The sequence below is a fragment of the Elephas maximus genome, chromosome 2, assembly GCF_024166365.1.
Source record: "Elephas maximus indicus isolate mEleMax1 chromosome 2, mEleMax1 primary haplotype, whole genome shotgun sequence".
Classification (NCBI taxonomy): Eukaryota; Metazoa; Chordata; class Mammalia; order Proboscidea; family Elephantidae; genus Elephas; species Elephas maximus.
The window spans coordinates 60814348-60836177 of record NC_064820.1 but is presented as its reverse complement, the minus strand read 5'-3'; the positions used below and the strand labels follow the sequence as shown (position 1 = coordinate 60836177).

At 38.3% G+C, this 21830-nt stretch overlaps 2 protein-coding genes across 6 annotated transcripts in view; one reads left to right on the top strand and one right to left on the bottom strand.

The window, feature by feature from the left end:
- MIER3 (MIER family member 3) overlaps positions 1 to 11423 on the top strand; it is a 39813-nt gene extending 28390 nt beyond the window's left edge. Inside the window, exons 9-13 of one of the 2 annotated variants that reach the window (XM_049863945.1) lie at positions 2635 to 2716; positions 4187 to 4278; positions 6969 to 7096; positions 7181 to 7326; positions 7419 to 11423. In XM_049863945.1, the coding sequence (XP_049719902.1) occupies positions 2635 to 2716; positions 4187 to 4278; positions 6969 to 7096; positions 7181 to 7326; positions 7419 to 7876 (906 nt within the window). In that variant the 3' untranslated portion in view covers positions 7877 to 11423. Of the gene's footprint in view, positions 1 to 2634; positions 2717 to 4183; positions 4279 to 6968; positions 7097 to 7180; positions 7327 to 7418 lie in introns of both variants that reach the window. The other variant, XM_049863937.1, reaches the window with a different exon arrangement.
- Positions 11424 to 14489: 3066 nt separating this feature from the next.
- Positions 14490 to 21341, bottom strand: SETD9 (SET domain containing 9). Of its 4 annotated transcripts, none has more exons than XM_049863958.1 (6): positions 21187 to 21341; positions 19240 to 19607; positions 17742 to 17865; positions 17370 to 17485; positions 16243 to 16348; positions 14490 to 15008 (listed from the first exon to the last, which is right to left on the bottom strand). In XM_049863958.1, the coding sequence occupies exons 1-6, from the start codon at positions 21282 to 21284 to the stop codon at positions 14921 to 14923; spliced, it is 900 nt and encodes a 299-aa protein (XP_049719915.1). In that variant the 5' UTR covers positions 21285 to 21341; the 3' UTR covers positions 14490 to 14920. The 4 variants fall into 4 exon arrangements, with proteins under 4 accessions (XP_049719915.1, XP_049719938.1, XP_049719924.1 ...); XM_049863981.1 differs by having other exon boundaries at positions 19240 to 19467; positions 21187 to 21263; XM_049863967.1 differs by having other exon boundaries at positions 14920 to 15008; positions 16243 to 16344.
- Between the last annotated feature and the right edge of the window lie 489 nt (positions 21342 to 21830).

Below are 21830 nucleotides of genomic sequence, written 5' to 3'. Positions count from 1 at the left end.
CTTGGGTGACCAGGTGCATTGTCAGTGATCAGTGATCTTTTTTTCTGAGCAGTGGGCTTCAAATATTCAGTAAACCATGTTGTAAACAGATGTGCTGTCATCCAGGCTTTATTGTTCCATTTATAGAGCACAGTCAGAGTAAATTTAACCTAATTCTTAAGGGCCCTAAGATTTTTAGGGTGGTATTTGCTTCAGCTTAAAATCAGCAGTTGCATTTGTCCCTAACAAGACAGTCAGCCTGTACTTTGAAGCTTGGAAGCCAAGCATTGACTTCTCTCTGGCTGTGAACGTCCTAGATGGCACCTTCAGTGTAAGTCTGTTTTGCGGACATGGAAAACCTGTTGTTCAGTGTAGCCACCTTCGTCAGTTATCTTGGCTAGATCTTGTCGATAATTTGCTGCAGCTTCTACATAAGCGCTTACTGCTTCATCTTGTACTTCTGTGTTGTGGAGATGGCTTCTTTCCTTAAACCTCATGAACCAGCCTTTGCTTGCTTTAGACTTTACTGCAGCTTCCTTACCTCACTCAGCCGTCATAGAGTTGAAGAGAGTTCGGGCCTTGCTCTGGATTAGGCCTTGGTTTAAGGGAATGTTGTGGCTGGTTTAATCTTCTATGCAGACCACTAAAACTTTCTCCATATCAGCAATAGGGCTGTTTCACTTTCTTATTTTTCACGTGTTCACTGAAGTAGCACTTTTAATTTCCTTCGAATTCACAGCTTGGCTAACTGTTTGGCACAAGAGGCCTAGTCTTCGGTCTGTCTCAACTTTTGACTTCCTCACTAAGCTTAATCATTTCTAGCTTTTGATTTAAAGTGGGAGATGTAGGACTCCTCCTTTCACTTGAACACTTAGAAGCCATTATAGGGTCTAGTTGGCCTAATTTCAATATTGTCATGTCTCAGGGAATAGGGAGGCCTGAGGAGAGAGAGAGAGAGACACGGAGGATCAGCCGGTCGGTGCAGCAGTCAGCGCACACAAAATTTATTAAGTTTGCTGTTTTATATGGGTGCAGTTCGTGGTGCCCCGAAACAATAAGAGTAACATCAAGGATCACTGATCACAGATTATCATAACAGATATAATAATAATGAAAAAGTTTGAGATATTGTGAAAATTACCAAAATGTGACGGAGACACAAAGTGAGCACATGCTGTTGGAAAAATGTCACTGATAGACTTGCTCGACTCAGGGTTGCCACAAAACTTCAGTTTGTAAAAAATGCAGTTATCTACGAAGCTCAGTGAAACAAGATATGCCTGTATATTGCTGATGTAGAGAAATACCAGTTATGTTTTTATTTTGTCTCAGACTATTGAAACTTTTAAATGATTTTCCAGTTGTTTCTCTTAGGTTTTCTAGTTTTAAAGCTATTATCAAATGATAAATTTTGTCCCTTTCTTACCATGACTGTCTCTCTTATTCCTGTGATATGTCTTACTGCGTTAACCATAACTCTCTGGGCCATTTGGTAGTAACAGTGATTTGGTACCTGCTTCTAATAGAAGTAATGCATCTACAGTTTTTGCATCGAAAATAATACTGACTTTTGGTTTGATACAACCCATTGCCGTCAAGTCAATTCTGACCCTATAGACTGTACGGTAGAGCTGCCCCATAGGATTTCCAAGGTGGTAATCTTTGACTGGAGCCATGGTGGTGCAGTGATTAAGAGCTTGACTGCTAACTAAAAGGTCGGCAGTTTGAATCCACCAGCCACTCATTGGAAACCCTGTGAGGCAGTTCTACTCTGTCCTGTAGGGCCACTATGAGTCAGAATTGACTCGACAGCAGTGGGTTAACCTTTGACATCTATGTCTTTCTCCTGCAGAGCAGCTGGTGTAAGCTATCTTTATTATATAAGGTACTATTCATCTACTTATAACTATTAAAGTTTTTAATATTTTTTTACATTAGAAATGCATATTGATATATCAAATTTTTATTTTACACATTGGTTGAGATTATTGTTTTTTAATGTAACCTATTAATATTAATAGGTTGTCTAATATTGAGTCTGCTCTGCTTCTTGAGATTTCCTTGGCAAGGTAGATTGTTCTTTAACTTTGAATTGAATTCTATCTGCTGCTATTTAATGTATTTACAGTTCTAAACAGACCTAATAGAAATAAATTCTAATTAAAAAAAACAACAAAAAGACAGCTTTCATAGTAAATGGAAATTTAACTGAGGCCATTATAAACCCATCACTAAAGTGCCTTTAGTCCTGTTCCAGACCTGCCACTCTTCCTTTTTATTGAAGTTTTGAAAGGCAGGGAGGAGGTGACATTAAGACAAGACCACAATTTCGATTTTTCGTATCTAGAAAAAATCGTCTAAAATAGGGCAATTCTCTCAGCTCAGAAGGCAATGAAAAAAGTCAAGCATGATACTGGTGGATGACTTCTGAGAGGTGGAGTGAGAATGAACAAACCCATTAGGTGCCAGAGTCAGTCTGCAGGATAGTTACTTAGATTCAATGCCCGGGCAAACATACCCTCCAGTGCCCTGAAAGTAAAGAGCAGGTCAGCCAGTATTTGCAAAGATTTACAGTTTGCCAGTTTTGTAAAATACTGCTAAGTATAAACTCTTGGTAATTTTTATTGTTTTCTTTTCCCCCTCTCTTTCTCCTAGGCGTTGTATGAACTTCTCAAGTGTAATCACAATATAAAGGAAGCAATTGAAAGGTACTGCTGCAATGGAAAGTCCTCTCAAGGTAAGAAACACTCAGGATCGAGGGAGGGAGATGACGGGATGGTCATCTGGGGATCGGAATAAGTATCGTAAAGGACAGAGCAATCTTGTAACACTTATGTAAGATCTGTGTTCATCTTCATAGCAAATAATTTTTTCCTTTTCTTGCCCTCTATTTTTAGACGTGCCAGAGATTATCCAAATACAAATTAGTTAACCCCGTGTCACATCCACTTTCTTGAAGAAATAGTTAACAGAACAAAGCAGACCCCAGAGATGACAATATATCCAAAGTGATTAAAAAGAATGATTTTATGATTTCATTGAAAAAAAAGTTGTTTTCTTTCTTTTTTTTTAAATCAGACAGGAAATGCAAAGGAGATTAAAGATTAAAAAAGAGAAGCGTATAATATAATCCACTGAATTGATTGCAAGAAATATTTGTAGTGATCATGTCATAACATTTTTACAATGCTTAGGTTTTGTTCTGTATATGTCAGGAAAAGGGGTTAACTTTTGTTCCGGTGTTTTGTGTTGTTATATAAATGGATTGCATGTGGCGTATCTTCCATTAAGTATATGTAGAGTGAAAACAATACTTAGTAATATTATACAAATGATTTGGAAATACGTGAAAGCTGAACATAGTACATTTGAGCTTGTAGTTAGAGAATAGCCTATTGGAATGTTGCCTTGTAAAAGTTGCTTTTTTGAAAAAATTATTTTAGACTCTCAAAAACTAAATAGTAGTTCTCCCTTAGTTCAAACTAGTATTCACCTTTATGGTGGACAGCCATTAATGACTTTGGGGACCTGGTCCCCACTGTCATTGAGTGGGGGACTTGAGAAATAAAGGGAAGTTATACAGTCATTCCATGGCCATCTGGAGGCCTTTAGAGTTTTCTTTGCTGCCCCTAGTAGTTTTTCAGTTCACCAACATTGACATCTGCCGGGAAGTTGAATGGGATTTAGTCTTTTGAGAGCGTGGGCCGTTTCTTATCCCCTTGTATTTCTACAGTATCTAGCATAGCACTCTGCAGACTGACCCTAAATAAATGTGTGTTAATTGTACTTTATTTAATATGATTGATAGCACATGGTTTCTAATTAAACAACTTACAGTTTTGATAAAAGACCAAAATAAGGCTTTTTTTAAATGAAGGAAATAGTCTTTTTTCCCCCTAATTTAAAAGTAGTATGTGCTCATTGTTTTAAAAAACATCAGAGAAACAATAAGCAGACAAACATTAAATTCTCATCTCACTATGCAGAAAGAAAAACCAGTATTTATGTTTGGGTATTTTAGGCTTCTTGGTAAGATTAATATACTATACATACCTCTGGTAATTTTAGCTGAAATCTCCTAAGTACAGAAGTCTTTTATGTGTGTGAGTTTATGGCCTTTTACAGGGAAAACATACTGAAAAAAATCAGTGAATTACATACAGGAGTTCTGAGGCCAATGAATTTTGTTCTGAAATTTCTTTAGAAGGAATGACTGCATGGACAGAAGAAGAATGCCGAAGCTTTGAACATGCACTCATGCTTTTTGGAAAAGATTTTCATCTTATACAGAAGAATAAGGTACATGTTAGGCAAATTAAACCAAACCCACTGCTGTCAAGCCGATTCCAACTCATACTGACCCTATAGAACAGTGTAGAACTGCCCCATAGGGTTTCCAAGGCTGTAATCTTTATGAGAGGAGACTGCCACATCTTTCTCACATGTAGCAGCTGGTGGGTTTGAACTGCCAACCTTTCGGTTAGCAGCCAAGCATTTGACCATTAACTACTTCACCATAAGGGCTCCTTGTTAGGTAAATTAGTAGAGAGAAATTATACTTAGAAATTAAAATAAATATAAGCACCTAATTTATAAGTCATTGCCTTGAGAAGAAAAAAAAGCAACAATTTGTTAATGCTCCCCCGCCACTAACACACCAATGCTGCTGTAGTTCGTTATTGGGATCACTTATAGATGCCACATAGCCTGCTTAGGGGATACTGATGATAGTTTATTCATATGACTTTTGACATATATGATTATCATACTATTCTGCTCACAGAAAACAGATTCACTATGATTTTCTAGAAGTCTCACTCTTCTTCTTTTTTCCTTGAATTTCATTTTTTTCCAAGTACTTCGGAGGCTTGTGATCTCAAAAATATTTCTCTTCGGCAGTGAGAACTGTAGTTGCTGAAAGAAGAAACATCAGTGTCTTAGTCACCTAGTGCTGCTATAACAGAAATACCACAAGTGGATGGCTTTAACAAACAAGTTTATTCTCTCACAGTCTAGGAGGCTAGAAGTCCGAATTCAGGGTGCCAGCTCTGGGGAAGGCTTTTTCTCCCTGTCTTTGCTAGTCCTTGTCATTATTCTTCCCTGGTCAAAGAGGTTCTAAGTGCAGTGTACCCAGGTCCAAAGGACTCACTGTTCTCCTAGCTCATGTTTCTTGATGGTATGAGGTCCCCTGTCTCTCTGCTTGCTTCTGTTTTTTATAACTCAGAAGAGATTGACTCAAGACAAAACCTAATCTTGTAGATTGAGTCCTGCCTCATTAACATAACTGCCTCTAATGCTGCCTCGTTAACATCACAGAGGTAGGATTTATAACACATAGGAAAATCATATCCAGATGATAAAGTGGTAGATAATCACACAATACTGGGAGTCATGACCTAGCCAAGTTGACACACATTTTGGGGGGACACAATTCAATCCAGGACAGTCAGTTACTAAAAGCAACTGAAAAATGTATTCTAATATTTTGGAATAGTGAAGTCTTACTGAAATATACTTGGTTTATTATTATCCCTCTTCAACCTAGAGGAAGGCAAAGATCTGAACTATTTGGGTGGATAGGTCAGTATCTTATGCTTTTTTGTATGTGTGAAAAACCTGGTGTTTTCTCAAAGATGAGATGACCGAAGTGTTTAGTAAATAGACAAAACTTTTGGAGTCTAGGTTAGCCTTTCAAGTCAAAATAAAACCATCAGTTTTGCAATGACTTGTGAAATTTACTCTATCCACTCATTCCATAAACAATTAAGTCCTACTGCTTAACCAAACGGGACCCTGGTGGCATAGTGGTTAAGAGCTTGGCTGCTAACCAAAAGGTCAGCAGTTCAAATCTACCAGCCGCTCCTTAGAAACCCTATAGGGCAGTTCTACTCTATCGAATAGAGTTGCTATGAATTGGAGCTACTTGACGGCACCTAACAATAACAACTTAACCAGACATTGTTTTAGGTGCTAGAGATACATTAATGAACAAGACAGAAAAGGTTCTGTCCCCAAGAAGTCTACATTCTGAGAAGACTTATAGATACTGATATTAATTGAAAGGTATACCATATTTCTTGATTTAAAAAGCTTGACCCTCTATTAATGATCTTTATCACAATACACTGGCTAATCAGGGGGAGATACTTTAGCTTCCTTCAAAAAAGAAAAAAAAAGCTCCCTTACTGGGTACTAATGAAGCAGGAGAGAAAATGTTCAGTGGATAAGGATACAGAATTTAGTCTGATACAGAATGTACACCTGAACTCATATTCATGACTGTATGTAGTCAGAGGAACCCTAGGATGTATGCAGGGTTTGGTTGGTGAGACTCAGAAGTGATTGTTGTTTTTACCAAACTCTGTTGAAGTTAAGAGCCAAACACAAGTTGGAGGGGAAAACTCTGCCTTTAGCTAACAAATTATTTTAAATTCCAGACGCAGTAGAGTGCTGATTCCTGTGCCAAGGGTTCTTAACCTCTTTTGGCTCATGAGACCCTTTGAGAATCTGATGAGTCTCTGGCTCTTCTCCCCAGAAAAGTGTACCTGCGTGTAATTTTGGGAGTTGATGAACCTCTGTAGTGCATCATGGACCCCTCTGGGGTTGGTTAATTCCAGTTTAACAGCCTTTGTTGCAGGCAGAATCACAGAGTTCAGTGAAGAAAAGTAAGGGATTCCAGTATTTTAGGATTTTTCTATAAAGAGGCAAGATAATTTCTGGATGCACACTTATTTTATAAGCTAATACATTCTGATTAAAAAAAAAATCTTTGGGCGTTTGAAAGTGGCCTCATTGTTAGTGTAAATGTAAAGACATTTCCAGTAAATACTAATAATAAAAAAATACTAATAGTGTTTAGTAATTCATAATTGTGAGGCTAGAAAATTAGACCCATGGATTGAAATTACAATGTTATTTTTAAAAAAAGTTATTTAAAAAGTGGATTAGATTTGTTGGTCTGTTTTCAAAAATCCATTTTTGTTTGTTAGGTGAGAACTAGAACAGTTGCTGAATGTGTGGCGTTCTACTATATGTGGAAGAAATCTGAACGTTATGATTACTTTGCTCAACAAACAAGATTTGGAAAGAAACGATACAACCATCACCCTGGAGTTACGTAAGTACTGTGAACATGACTTCAGTGACTCTTTGTTTTTAACCATAATAAGCAGCTATAAAATCATTGGGTTGTGTTTTTCAGGGACTACATGGATCGTTTGGTAGATGAAACAGAAGCCCTGGGTGGGACGGTAAATTCTTCTTCAGCCTTAACTTCTCACCGACCTGAGCCCGTTCCTGATCAGCAGCTGAACATTCTGAACTCTTTCACTGCCAGTGACTTGACAGGTAAAGTGAACACCTTTTCGTGTAACTTGGGGTGAAGCTTGTTTTGTGACATAGGGCCACTTAATCAAACCATTTTCCTTTTTTTTTTTTAGCTTTGACCAACAGTGTAGCGACCGTCTGCAACCCCACGGATGTGAGTTGTTTGGATGATAGCTTCCCTCCACTGGGCAACACACCCCGTGGACAAGTCAATCATGTGCCTGTTGTAACAGAAGAGTTACTCAACCTGCCCAGCAATGGGGAAAGTGATTGTTTTAACTTATTTGAGACTGGATTTTATCACTCAGAGCTAAACCCTATGAACATGTGCGGTGAAGAGTCGGAAAGACCAGCAAAGAGATTGAAAATGGGCATTGCTGTCCCTGAATCCTTTATGAATGAGGTGTCTGTAAATAATTTGGGTGTGGACTTTGAAAATCACACACATCACATCACCAGTGCCAAAATGGCTGTCTCAGTGGCTGACTTTGGCAGTCTGTCTGCCAGCGAGACCAATGGCTTCATCAGTGCCCACGCTCTGCATCAACACGCTGCCCTTCACTCCGAGTGACCCAGGGAGGAGCCCAGGAGCAGTGGGTGTGCAGTACCAGTAGACTTGAGGGGAGCTATCAGGTTTGCTTAGTCTTTCACTGGAAGTTTGAACCTTTTTCACTATGACATCAGTGATGTCAGTATGTATAGAACTATATCTTGATTTATCAAGAGTATTTTCATTTTTCAATCCATAAATGTGGAAATGAACTATGATCAGCAGAGTTGGGAACTAAGATTGAACTTTGTGGTGCAGCTTTAAGCTCTGCTTCTCTCTTCCTCAGCCCCCAATACCTCCTCCTTGGTCCCTCCGTTTTCTATTCTTTTCTGTTCCTCACTGCCCTCACTCCCAATTTTAAAACCTGTAGACAGAGGCCACCAGCTCAAAACCAGCACAGAAGTTCTGAACTGAATGGAGTGGCTTCTTCTTGTGTAAATTCCTTTTGCCATAATGGATGCAGTGGAATAACAATGTTTACAGGTACCGATCCCCGTCCCTGCTCAATGTAGCATTTTTCTTTTTTGGTTTTATTTTCTTAATTAAATAAAAGCAGGGGTAGGTTTCTTTAAACTGCACAAACATGCAAGGATTTTTTTTTTTAATGGAGACTTCTCTCATGATATTCAAGTAGAGCACTTCAGTTTACAAAACAGCAAGTCCATCTTTATGGAAGCCAGCACAAGGAACTGCGTGCAAATTGTGAAGACGCTTGCTTGGATCCTATTTCAAAATTTTAGACCAGGGCTACCTTACACAGAATGGGTGATCTTACTGCCAGAAGAGTTCTGTGTAACTTCATTTACTGGCTAAAAATTTGGCCTTTGAAGTGTGGTATTCAGATGGGATTTTGTCCACCATTGTCAAGATTGTAAACTTAAAAATTAATACCGGTCATTGTATAAATTTAGTTGATCCTGAGGCAGTCGACTTGTGGAGGCACGGTCTGCAAAGCCTAGGATGTTGTCATTCAGTGGTTTACATTTTGGGACACCTCTTTAAGTTGTTTGTAGCACTGCAGTTCAGTGTTAATATTTAGGAGGGACTTCTAGATTTTATACGTAATGCAGTAGAACCTTGAAGTAATTTAAGCTTTTTTGTTTGGCGTGAACATTTGGCAAGAAAAATGTGAGTTCCTATCTGAAATAGAATGGTACTTAACCACTTTACGTTTTTAAAAGTGATAGACGTTTAGATGCATCTCAAACTTAATTTTATTTTTATTCCAAACATTGTGAATGAGAAGCCATTGTCATAAACTTTGGCCGTTTTGCTCTATGGACGTGCATCTTTAAGTTATAAGGTGAATTCAAACAATATTTAATACAGTATTAGGATGTAATAGGCTTTGCTTTTATAGTAGTACAGTTAAGACACAATTTTACTTTTTTTGTACCATCTTAATTAAAATTTTTTTTTTTTTTTACTAGTTATGTTCCTTTGCAAAAAACTTAAATATTTGGCTGCATTGCTGATATTTCCAAGTCTAAGTCGCTTCAAGGTTGTGCTGATGAGTAGATAGGATGTAGTAATCTTAGTGATTGAAAGGGAGGGTATTTATTACACAAACTGTGAACTGCAATGACATCCTTTATTTTGGATGATGTGTATTGTTTTTCTTTGCAGAATTTTAATGAAGATTGCTTTGAAGTGTTTACGCAGTTGCACATTTACTATAAAATTTAGTTTAGCGCAGTGGACAAAAGTAGTTAAATTAATAACTTAAAAATCAGTCTCTAATTTATACATCTAAACTCTAGCATTCTTGTATGCACACAGTAAATAATGGGTAGCCTGGGCCCTGTGTTGCTTTCTGATACTTTCATCCAAGTTGTCAGCTTCTGATGGCTGTGTTGTTGTGCTAAATTTTGAACCTTATTTCTTGTGTTAAAAATCAGTACGTTTTCTGTAATTGAGTAAGATACTGGCCAGAATCTTCCATTGTTGTAACTTTACTTTTGACTCTGGGTTTACAGTGGCTGGTTTGTATAAAATAATTTACACAAAGATGACTGAATGCTAATACCAGTTGCACTTAAATGACCATGCCCATTCTCAGTAGCTGATGCAGTAATATATTCAGTTTATCTATGCATTGCTGGGATCTTGATAGAAGATGGAAACGGTGTTTCTTATCTAAAGTTTGGATTATCAGCAAGTTGAATGGACACTTTAGTTATTTAATAAAGTTTTTTGACCAAAATCCAGAAAATGGTATGAGAGAAAAATAAAATTCCAGCTAGTTTACTAGATTTTTAAATGCCAATCTGATTTTAGCCTCTTAGAGAGTGCTAGCTAGCTGGTAACGTTTACTTTTAATTCCTTGTTAAAATGAGGCAATAATTTGCGAGATTTTTGTATATATGTGTAAATTCTTCCTATCTTTTTAGATCTAATTCAATATTTTCTGACTACTTCTGCCATGTATAATACCATTTTTGTGCATGCTTGATGTGACATTTATAATTGTACCACTATGACTTTATCCATGTAAAATAGCTATTTATTGAATTTTCTTTCAAAAGCTGGATTTACTGGGCTTCCCCCCCCCCCAGTTTAACATTTTAACAGAGAATTTGTTACTGTTTATTAAAAGAATTGCGTTTGAGAGCATGAAAACAGCCAGTTTGCAATCATATGAAGAAACAATAATGCCTTTATTATCAAGTGTTAAGCACAATTCTTATAACAAACTGTGATGAATTCTTTTTGGGTTTCTTTTTTTTTATTTGCCCTTTGCCACGTTACTTTCGTATGAACAAACCAAAAATCCATGGTGAGCAATTGCAGTGTTGGCTGACGTACCTTTTATGTACAGGGAATTTGAAGAGGACAGCATATTCATTTAGAAATGTAACTGGTGCTGTGATTATAGCAATACTTTTGTTAGCCATGCTTCATCTTTTTCATTCTAGCTTTTTAAATGTTTAGTTTTCCTCTTGTCATGGTCAACTGCTGAATTTACTTGAAGGATGTAGAATACTGCTTAAAAAATGCTAAAGTGTGTACAATTAGGTCAAAGAATTGTGCAGTTGTTTCCTTTTCAATTTTTAAAATTGAAGGTCATAAACATTTGAGAACATCAGATCTGACAGAGCGTAGTGATACTATTTAATTTAACCAAAGTCTCTAATGAATATTTCAACTTTGAATGTAAGCTAATGAATACACCTGACCACCAAGGAGATTTGTTTGCCCAGAGTTTCAAAGCACATTGTCTACAAATGGAAATTGAAATAATTTATAAAAATATTGACGTTACTATGTTTTTTAAAAAGTTCCTAATTTTTTCACTAAAAGGAGGAAACTATTAGTTTTATTGTTAAATATGGTAGATATTAATATTCTTCTTAGATGACCAGTGATTCCATTTGTCCCAGTTTGAAATAAGTACCCTGTGAGTATGAGATAAATTAGTGACAATCACAAGTTTTAGTATCAGATGTTCAAGAGGAAGTTGCTATTGTTGCATTGATTTTAATATTTGTACATAAACACTGATTTTTTTGAGCATTATTTTGTATTTGTTGTACTTTAATACCTGATGTACAGTTCCAGAAATAAAAATCTGGAAATCTTTTTTTTTTCTTGGTTCGTGTGAGTATTTGCCACAAATAAATTTTTTATTCAGCGAATCTTGAACTATACCAAATGGGTAGATACTTTACTACTGTTAGGTTGGGTTTAGATGTAGTAGATAAGATATCTGATGGGTAAGTAATAAGGTCAGTAGATAAAATAAGTTTTTCTTAAATCTGCTGTAGTAGTTCTCCATCTATAGTAATGTTCCTACTGTCCCAAGGTGCGGATTATGCTTGTAGTTGTCATTCAGGAAACATTGACTGAATATCTGTTGTGTTTCAGGCACTGTTCTAGGCAATCATGCCTTTTAGGAAGTCATGATGTTTGAAATTGGAAAATTTTGGGACATACTTACGGCGAACGAGTCTTCCTTATCTTTAATAACCATGGTTTTACAGACTTGTATCTTCCTGCAGCCTTCATCTTTTTAAGCTACGGAGTTTGTCTTAGCCTAATTTCACAAGTTTGTCTCCGTATTTCATTTGCTCTCACCAGAGCTTTCTCTAGTTCCATTCTTAATATGCAGTGATTAAACTTTATATAATATCCAGATGTTGCACAAGGGCAAGAAGAGGATAAAATGAAAGCAAAAACCTTGACTCGTTTGCCTTGGTAACTAGTCTAAAAGCACATTCCTTCCTTCACAGCCGCCCGAGGACCTCACTGTGCGAGCTCTGAGGTGCTCACAGATGCACAGCCGTGCCTTCAGAGGGGGCACCAGCAGAAGTATTGCAGATACAGCCAAGAATGCAGCTGCAGCAAGTGCCGTGTGAGTGCTACATGGTACTTCAGGCCTGTGAGGGAGAAGCAGCTTCCTGGAAGCAGAATAATCTCTAGTGACTTCCAGACCTTTTCCATTTTGATCATTAATTTCCACCAATGGTTTGCTTTTGGAGCCAGATGTTCCTCTGACTTAAAGGCCTCGTGGCATCTGCGGACTTGGACATTTCGTCATATATGCTTTCATTTTAATTTAGACTAGTCCCTGGGATAAAGCACTGGTTACCATTTTCCATTCAAATAAGCTGTCCTTAATCACAATCCTCTTGGTGTCTGATTGGGTTCTCTGTGACAAAACAGTGCACAAGGGGCACTGAATTTGTCGTCCTAGACCAAGAAGTCTCCCATTTTTTGTAGTTTTAATATACAACTGACATTCACTTTAGAGAGATTCCGTGTGTATACCTTGATCTTGATGAGGGTGTGTTTTTACAAGGAGGTAAAGCATTACTGTCACAAAGGTGTTTTCTGATGTAGAATAAGTATTTCATAAGCATGTGAGAAATGAAATCAGCCATGTATAAATCTAAAAAATTAGAAAACAATGAAAATGGCCGTTTTAATTTTTTAAATATCAATGTTTTATTTTTAAAAATATCCTCACTGCACCCCATGGTAGTAGGCAAGCTTTATACTCCTACAGTGGGCATTTTACGGGCAGGAATCATGTTTTATTCTTTGTATCCCCCAGAGCCTTTCCCATAGTACTTAGTCACTAAGTCTAGATAGCAGGGTCTTCTTGACCAAGCCCCTCTGGCATCTTAGGATCTTGGTGACACAAAAGACAAATGAAACTGGCAAAAAATCAAATACTCATGGATGTGTATATACATACATGCCAAGTGTCAAATGGAAGCCCTTTCTCAAAAGACTCAACTAACAGATTACCTGAACAACGATATAACAACAAAAAAAATTGCCTTAAACTGTGAGGCAAACGATTCAGAGATACTGGGACAAACTATGTCTCAGTCATTGAAATACTGTCAACTGTTGAACCATGTTGAAGGCACTAGTACTCCATTATGTACACTATTGAGATGACAAGTAAAATGTATAGTATGTCAGATGGTGATAAATGCCAGAGAAAAATAAACTAAGGAAGTAGAATGAGGAGCGTCAGAGGTGGGAGTCAGGGGACCGTAAATTTAAGTATTTAAGTAGGGCGGTTAGGCAAGGCCTCTCACTAAGAGGGTAACAACAAACTGTGGTTATCTGGGGGAATGATCATTCCTGGCAGAGAGAACAAGTACAAAGGCCCTCAGGTGAGAGTATGCCTGGCAGGTTCAAAGAGCAGCAAGGCCAGTATGGTGGGTAGAGTGAGCAAGGAGGAGAGCAGATGAGATCAGAGATAAGGAGTGGCTACATCATGTATGTGGAGGACTTTGGCACTTACTCTGTGAAATGAAGAGTCATTGGAGGGTTTTTAGCAGAAGCATATTAAGAGCTGACTTATATTTTTAAAGGATCACTCTTAGTGATCTCGTCTGTAATACAGGTTGGGGTACAACAATGTAAGTGGAAAGGCAATTAGGCTACTGAAATTGCAATAAACCAAGTGAAAAAGCTGGTAGTATATAAGTGAAGGTGGTCAGAAGTGGTCAAATTCTGGTTATATAAATTCCATGTTAGGATTTGATGGGCCCAATACATACCTTCCTTTGCATCCAAGTTTAGAACTGAGAGTTGGATGCAAGGGGCAGATCAATGGAGAATCAAAGTAAGCATTACTACAAAACCCTGGAGAAGGTGGTTTCAGACCTGTGACCCAACTGGCTCACAAATACTCCACCTCTGAATTAGGCTCAATGGGTCACTGGCCAGGCTGGTTACAGGCCTCTTCCTGCAAGGGCAGAAAGCAGCCCAGGACACTCTGCTGGAAGGCAGATGCACAGAGAAGGAACTAGAAGAGTGTGAGCCACGGGTGTCTAGCTCTCCAAAGATACTCTCAGAAAGTCACTCTGCCTCCCAGGAGTGGAGAAGCCAGGAGCATTACTAACAGAAGCCTGCCACAAGGAAACATGAAAGCAGGGAGTAAATGTTCTTCCGCCATCTTTCAGCTATATTCCCATGCGAAAACTCTCTCTCTTTTCCTCGTTTTAGCTTTTTTTTTTTTAAATGATGTGTGAAATGTTTAAGCAAAATAATAAGAGTAAAGAAAATAGTATAACCCCTACCCCACATTTTCCCCTTACCAATTTATGACAATCTTTAAATTATGTGAAACACACACACACACACCAATTTCCTGATGGCAACGCAAATTCCATTTTAGAATACTTTTGTTTTTTACTTTATTCTGTAAGAATATAGTTTTTACAGGAGTTTGTACACATCAACAGTACTGCACGAATTGTTGGTGGCTTGGCTAAAATTTTATAAAGCACCGAAGAGATATACAAAATAAATAAAAAACTGAAATTACAAGGTCATACAGTAGATTTTAAAGAACTACGACTCAATGGCAGTGGGTTTACTGTATTTAGGTGAAAGTCAATTAAAATTGAAACTGCATTACAAATTTGAAATTGTAATGAAGCAAACAGCTTTTATCATGAATTGAAACAAACACAATATCAATAAAAACAGAATTCCTACTCCAATTGGGTCTCAAAGTGTTCTGCAGATGGAACTCAGAAATGATTAAAAAAAAATACTCAGAATTAATAACTGAGTCAAAAACCTAATTTCTGACTGACGAGGTTAGCTGACAATTGTATAGTAATTTGAAAATAGCTCTTCTCCTTGCTTGATGTCCCTGAGTGTGACAAGAATGACACATCGAAGTGGGCTGAAAACAAAGAGAGAAAAATACACAAAAGTTAGAAGTATTAACATATATTTTTAATATAACCAATACAGGTTTTACAGATCTAACTTTATTCAGATTTCTTACTCTTATCTTAATTTATGTATTTGATTTTCATGAAGAAATCTCTGATGGAATTATTCTAAAGTAGGGTATGACTATTGTAGATAATTTTAAAAAGACCACAAATCAATACATTTATATAACTGGTTACCTCTTCTGAAAATGTTTATATATTCAGACCCACAAAACTGGTACTACAAACAGGATTTTAAAATGACATTATAGTTTAACATTCTTTTATTATCTTTGTGTATTCTGCAAAGCTGGAAACATTACTTAATATAAACCACAATTAAAAGAATACCTTTTCTGGAAAAAATTAATAAGATACTGTTACATGTATATATTCAGTGTTCCCACTCATTTATCTTTTCCTCTACTTGTGGAATGGTAATGACATTAGACCCCAGAGTACATGGCTAAGACCTAGTTGTTAAACACACACATGCACACATACACACACACATAAAGCTATCAAGTTTTAAGTATAGGGAATAGTCCAAACTTTAAAGAGCACTCATTTCTTAAAAGGCCAATTTAATAGGATACCCAAAAAATAAAGTTTGCTAGTTTCCTATAGGACTGTTACTAAAGAACACTTAACTCTTTATTTTAAAAATGTTAACTTGCATATTCTCAGTAGACTTTCCACTTAATGAATAGAAAATGTATGTTTCACTGAAAATATGTATCTTCTTGATATATCCCCCCCTTTTTTTTCACTATTAGGTTTTCTAATCTAATCGTGAAATGGGCAAAAGAAATAGTACAGTGTAATCTGACCCCTTTCTTCTTCAGTTGGGTGCTCTCATGTGAGGTAGAGAACATGATCTTAAACTGATTAAAGTAAAATGTATTAGAAGATTTTGTGACTAGGAAAAACAATAGAATCAATTGGAAAAAAACTATAAGGTTAATCCTTGTGAAGTACTACATAGACTGAAAATGATAATAATAAGCAGAATGAGCTAAGTTAATGGAAACATTGTAATTTGAATTAAGTCTACATTAAAGTGTGACGAACATAAAAATCTAAGTTACTTATAATTTTTTACTCAAAATCTCACTTGAATTTCTACACAGCCTATTCTGAGGAAGTATTTCTAAGTACAGCATAAGGTAGATATAGGAACTGCTCTTGTAGAAGACTAACCTCTGCTTGTCGTAGCTATAGGCAATGTTTGGAAGATACTGCCGCAGTTCTACAGGAAAAGCCGCAGGCACATCAAATTCCTGATAACAGACATTAGCTGCTCTGTCTAGGGACAAGCACATAATTTTTAGAAACAGGGCCATGATACAAGGTCACAGAAAACAGTACTGGATTATGACACTTTATGTCCATTTTCTAACTTATCAGAACATGCTTCAAATTAATATACTGAAATAAACATTATTTACTTCTTTGAGACCAGGAAGAAACAGAAGCTCAGTAAGGTTAAAGGTTAAGTAGAAGAGTCAGTCTTCAAATTTACGTCTCCCTAACCCTGGTGGCACAGTGGTTATGAGCTCAGCTGCTAACTGAAAAGTCGGCAGTTCAAATCCACCAGCCGCTCCTTGGAAACCCTATGAGGCAGTTTTACTTTGTCCTAGAGGGTTGCTATGAGTCGAAATCGACTTGATGGCAACAGGTTTGGTTTTGTTTTTTAACACCAAAGCCTATGCTAAATATAGCCAGATGATCAAACTTTTACTTACGGGAAAGACAAGTCCTTAGAGAAAGTAAATAATTTACAAACTTCGCAACCGAAAGGGGATACCAGTCTTGTGATTAATCTATAAGGCTGTATTTGAGCACTGACAAAATAATCTCTATATTAATTGTAAAACAAATGCTAAAATAATAATGTTCAAAAGCATAAGTGTTATCAATTACCTGTTAAAAAAACCTGTTGCCATCAAGTTGATTCCAACTCACAGTGACCCTATAGGACAGGGTAGAGTTGCCCCACAGGGTTTCTAAGGAGCGCCTGGTGGATTCGAATTGCTGACCTTTTGGTTAGCAGCTGTAGCTCTTAATCACTATGCCACCAGGGTTTCCTCAATTACCTACAGTCACTGCAAAATCAGAAAATAGTAAATTTTAAAATTCTAACTAATACACATCATTATTTCCTCCAATTCTCTCTGTGATATCTGCCCTCAAAAAGTTAGTTACTTAAGGGCTTTGAAAAACTGCGACATTAAACTCAACTGCTCCTGGCACTCAGTCATATGGCCAAGGAGGAGAATTAACCACTGCCCTATATCTAGTCTCACAGTGCCATGATGCCAACTTACCGTTTGAACAATTGTTGACATACTGTCCTACAGCCAGTGGATTACGCATTTCTGAAGTTAGCCATGTACTATCACTCATTTTTAAAGGGCCAAGCTGGTCCCTCCCATTGCAAGATCTGAAACAGATGAAAACATTAGCTAAGCATTGTTCTTCTGTATCTTAAAATTGAATTCAAAAATATAAAGTTAGCCCTAGAATTAAACAATGTGCAATTATCTTAAAATTTTGTCTAATCAATAGGGCAACTGAGTTGCTACAAAGCAGCTACCTAAATAGATTTTTATTTAAAATACAAATGCTATTGGTCATGGCCACTGTAAGAAGTATGGCTTTGTCTCCCGTAATTAAATCTGAACATGGCATCAACTTACCTGTATACAACTTTTGATATTCCTTTATCATTTCCATCAATGAGTACCCCATCCAGGCATCTAAAAATAAACGGATTCCCAATGGACTGGAAGAAGACTGGCTCATACTTCTGATAAACTGTACCTATTATATACAACAAGACAAAGATACAGCAACATGTTAAAAATGATTTAAAAAAATCATGATAATAAGGACCTTTCTGTGGAACATAAACAATTTAATTCTTCTGTCTTTTTCTAACATTTCACTTCCAATCTAAACCATCACATTTTCTTTGGCTACCTTTCCCCTTTAAAGAGTGCCCAACAGCAAAGGAGGCACAGAACCAACTTGTCCATACAACGTAATCAAATGATTATTTTAGTTAGCAAAAATGTAAACATCACATTTCAGGCTTGGTTTTTACAAAATCATACATTTTTTTAAAAAGCAGAGTTTGATTTGACATCTATTAAAGAGTACTTTAAGAGATATGGTTTATTAATAATCAATTAAATAAATAATGTAGACATATATGAGAATAGATGAGTCTAACATTCAGGTTGGTTCCCTTTCACTGGCAAAGGTGGAAAAGAGAAAATGTTTATTGAATGCTTCCCACATGCCAGGTACGTTAATCTACTTAGTTAACGTATTTTATTATTTATTTGTTTGCTGACTTATTCTATTTAGTCTTTACAGGTTAAATAGAACCTGAAAATAGGTTACCGTATATGAGTAAACTGAGATTCCCTTGTTCAGAGATATAAAATTAAAAAGTAGCACACTGACTTTTTAAAACCTGACTTTCATATTCATGTTTTCTACTATACCAAATAACATAATGTTAGTTTAACAAATAACATATCCTATTATGCATTCAAGGAAACCCTGGTGGCGTAGTGGTTAAGTGCTACGGCTGTTAACCAAGAGGTCGGCTGTTCGAATCCGCCAAGCGCTCCTTGGAAACTCTATTGGGCAGTTCTACTCTGTCCTATCGGGTCACTATGAGTTGGAATCGACTCGATGGCAGTGGGTTTGGTTTGGTTTTGTATTATGCATTCAATAGTCAATGACCTTTTGCAAAGAAGCTGCTTTACTTCTCAAGTATAGTAATGACAGGATGGTCTTTATTCAGTAATTGACAGGTTTTAAATTCTGTCTTTCATGTTTTCACCCATACCATACCTTTACCTTTAGTTATCAACTAAGCCAAACTGACTTATCCTTTAGTACTTTCTCAATAATACACCTTATCAAAGTAGGTCATGTTCTCCTAAACACTGACTAGAAAATTTTCTTTAAAAGAAAATGCATTTATCCTAACGAATACTCCGGAGTACTTTCTAAGAATAATAATTTACAAACAGTAAATTTCCAAATTAGGATTTTAAAAAATTCTATGGAAATTTTCATTTCCAATTTGACCCCTTACTGGATTACAGATCTAGGCATATTGTTGAACTCATATTTATCTGTATATAAAAACTGTTGGCAAAATACTAATCGTGCCATTACCAGGATACATAGATACAACCGCGCCTTTTGGTACAAATCCTTTAGTAACGAAGACACCTTTTCCAGCAGAAATCAATGAGCTAGTTGCTTGGGCAACACTGAAACCCAGCGTCTTATAAAGAACTTCTTCTGGTTTAAAGATACTTTGGTGTTGATGTCTGTTTTCAAGCAGTTTCACTCTTTGATGCTGAACTGCCAGGAAGTCTTGATATTTCAATTTGACAGGTTCTGGAAGCACAGTCAAGATATCTGATTGTTTATTGAAATCATTTAAGAATAGAGCCTGGAAAACTTTCAGTAATGTTCCTAGGACCTCTTCATCTGATAAAACTTTGTCTTTGGATTCCTCTGGAACATATCGGAGGGTCCTGAAAACGGGAGAAGTTTCTATTCACTATCCTTCAACTCATAAAAGCCAGACTTTCTTGATGCCTCCTGGGCTACTGGCCTTAAACAACATAAAGATGAGTCTTATGTGACTGAAACAAGAGAAGTTTGGGAAAGAATTGTTTGAGATAGCTTTAGTTACCTAATTCCCAACAATACCCACACAAGCTAACAACAGCCATTTATGAAAGGCCCCCTCTGTGACAAATGCCATTGGGTCTTTACATACTTTAGCTGATTTTTGGAGACAAGGAAAGAGAGGCTTGGAGACGTTAGGGAACTTGATCGGAAGTCTGAATGTTGGTGAGTGACACAGCCAAAAACAGAGCTCAGCTTTTTCCCACTACATCGGAGCCACTTAAATGTTATCACATAATGAGGACTCATCACATTGAGATGGCTCTTTTTAAAGGTGTGTTGTTTTAGAGATAAATTTAAGTCAATGTTGCTTTGTCACATTTTCAACCAAGAGTACTTACTTCTTTAATGACATTTTAATTTTCATAATTGTATTACTGTTACTTCTAAACCCCAAAGAGAACAATTCTCGCCTATAGTAATAATGCTTCTAATTCATAAGTCAGCAGTATGAAACTTTGGGAAAATTCCTTGGTTATTAACCGGCCTTCAGCGGAGACGTGGCCGCATATTTAGAGAGCATAATGTGGACCCTTCCAGATCGTTAGCACGCCACGTACAAGGCGGGCAGAAACACTGAGCCCACGGCAAACCCCCTCAAGCTAGGTTCCTTTCTTCACAAGGGACAGCTTTACCATTTCCCTTCGTGGCGCGGACCCTGTATTATAAAAACCCAACACTCCGATGGGTTTTTAGTTGCTTTACGCTGGTTTTTATGCGTTAACTACTCCAAGCCGTCATCCTCTCAGCCGAGATGGATTGCTTTCACCACATAAAATACTTCTACCGAGCTGTGAATATAAACCCCGGTTTGGCTTTTCTGAGGAAGTTTAAAGTCCTAACTATGTCTTAATAGAAGGCCACACCCTCAAGCGGGAGGAGCTTTCCTTTCTTTTAAAAGTTTGAGTTTTGCCGAGATACGGGATGCCGTCAGACGCCCCAGCACATAAGGCCCGGTCAATAGGTGACCACTGGCTGAGTAACCGCCGCACCCCCGGGTCTCACAGGCCCCCACAGCGCAGGAAGCGCTGGGAAACGAGCCTCTAGGCCCCGCCCACCCCAGGCTCCGCCCCGTCAGGCCCCACCCGTCTCTTGCTCCGCCTGCCTCGGGCTCCTTCAGCCTCAAGCTACGCCCACCTTGGGCTCCGCCCGCCTCTGGCTCCGCCCACCTGACCTCGCCCCCCTCAGGTCTCACCCGCCTCTGGCCCCGCCCGCCTCGGCCTCAGACTCCTAGGCCGCCTCAGGCCTTGCCCACCTCGGGTCCCACCCCAATCTGGACCCTGGACCGCCTCCCGCCCCTCGGCCGCCTCCGGCTTCGGCCGCGTCAGACTCCACCCGTCCCACGATCCGGCCAATGTGGGCCCCGCGGTCGCCGTGCCGTCGGGAGGCTGAAGGAGGGAGTCCCTGGCTTGGCCCTCTCACCTCGGGTTATGGCTGAGGTTGAGCGCGATCCACGGTACGAAGCGGTACTTGTATCGGCGCCATCGCTGCCGCAGGCCTCGCAGCAGGCGGCCCGGCATGGCTGCCCCGCGGCGCCTTGAGCGAGGACGGCGCGGGCGCAGCGGGTTGCGGTCTCGGGCCCGCCCCGGCCGGGGAGGAGCGGAGGCCGCGTTGTCCCGCCCTCCTCCGTCGCCGCCCTCGGGTTCCGAACCCGGCTCTGTTTCCCTAATCTGCCCCAAAAGTGCGGGTGGATCCTAACCTACTGTCTAAATTGAACAGGTCATACCTAGTGAAAATTCAGGCCTCTGGACTAATTTGTTCTAGTCCATAATTTGAATAAAAGGAAAGAAAAAGTATCTGCCACAGTCTTTATTTTACTCTAATATCATGCTTGGCAAAGTACAGGGTCAGTGGAAAAGAGGAAGACCCTCAACGAGGTGGATTGACACAGTGGCTGCAACAATGGGCTCGAGCATAACGATTGTAAGGATGGCACAGGACCAGGCATTGTTTCCTTCTGTTGTGCATAGGGTCGCTATGAGTCGGAACCAACTTGACGGCACCTAATGACAACAACAACATATCATATAGGATATTGCCAAACTCTAGAGGCTTTGCACTCACAT

Coding starts and splice junctions, on each gene's coding strand:
- SETD9 (XM_049863958.1), bottom strand. CDS start 21,284: ATGCCGGGCCGCCTGCTGCGAGGCCTGCGGCAGCGATGGCGCCGATAC. Junction 19,608..21,186: donor AACCTCAGCCATAACCCGAG/GTGAGAGGGCCA, acceptor TCCCGTTTTCAG/GACCCTCCGATATGTTCCAG. Junction 17,486..17,741: donor ATATCAAAAGTTGTATACAG/GTAAGTTGATGC, acceptor CATCTGTTTCAG/ATCTTGCAATGGGAGGGACC.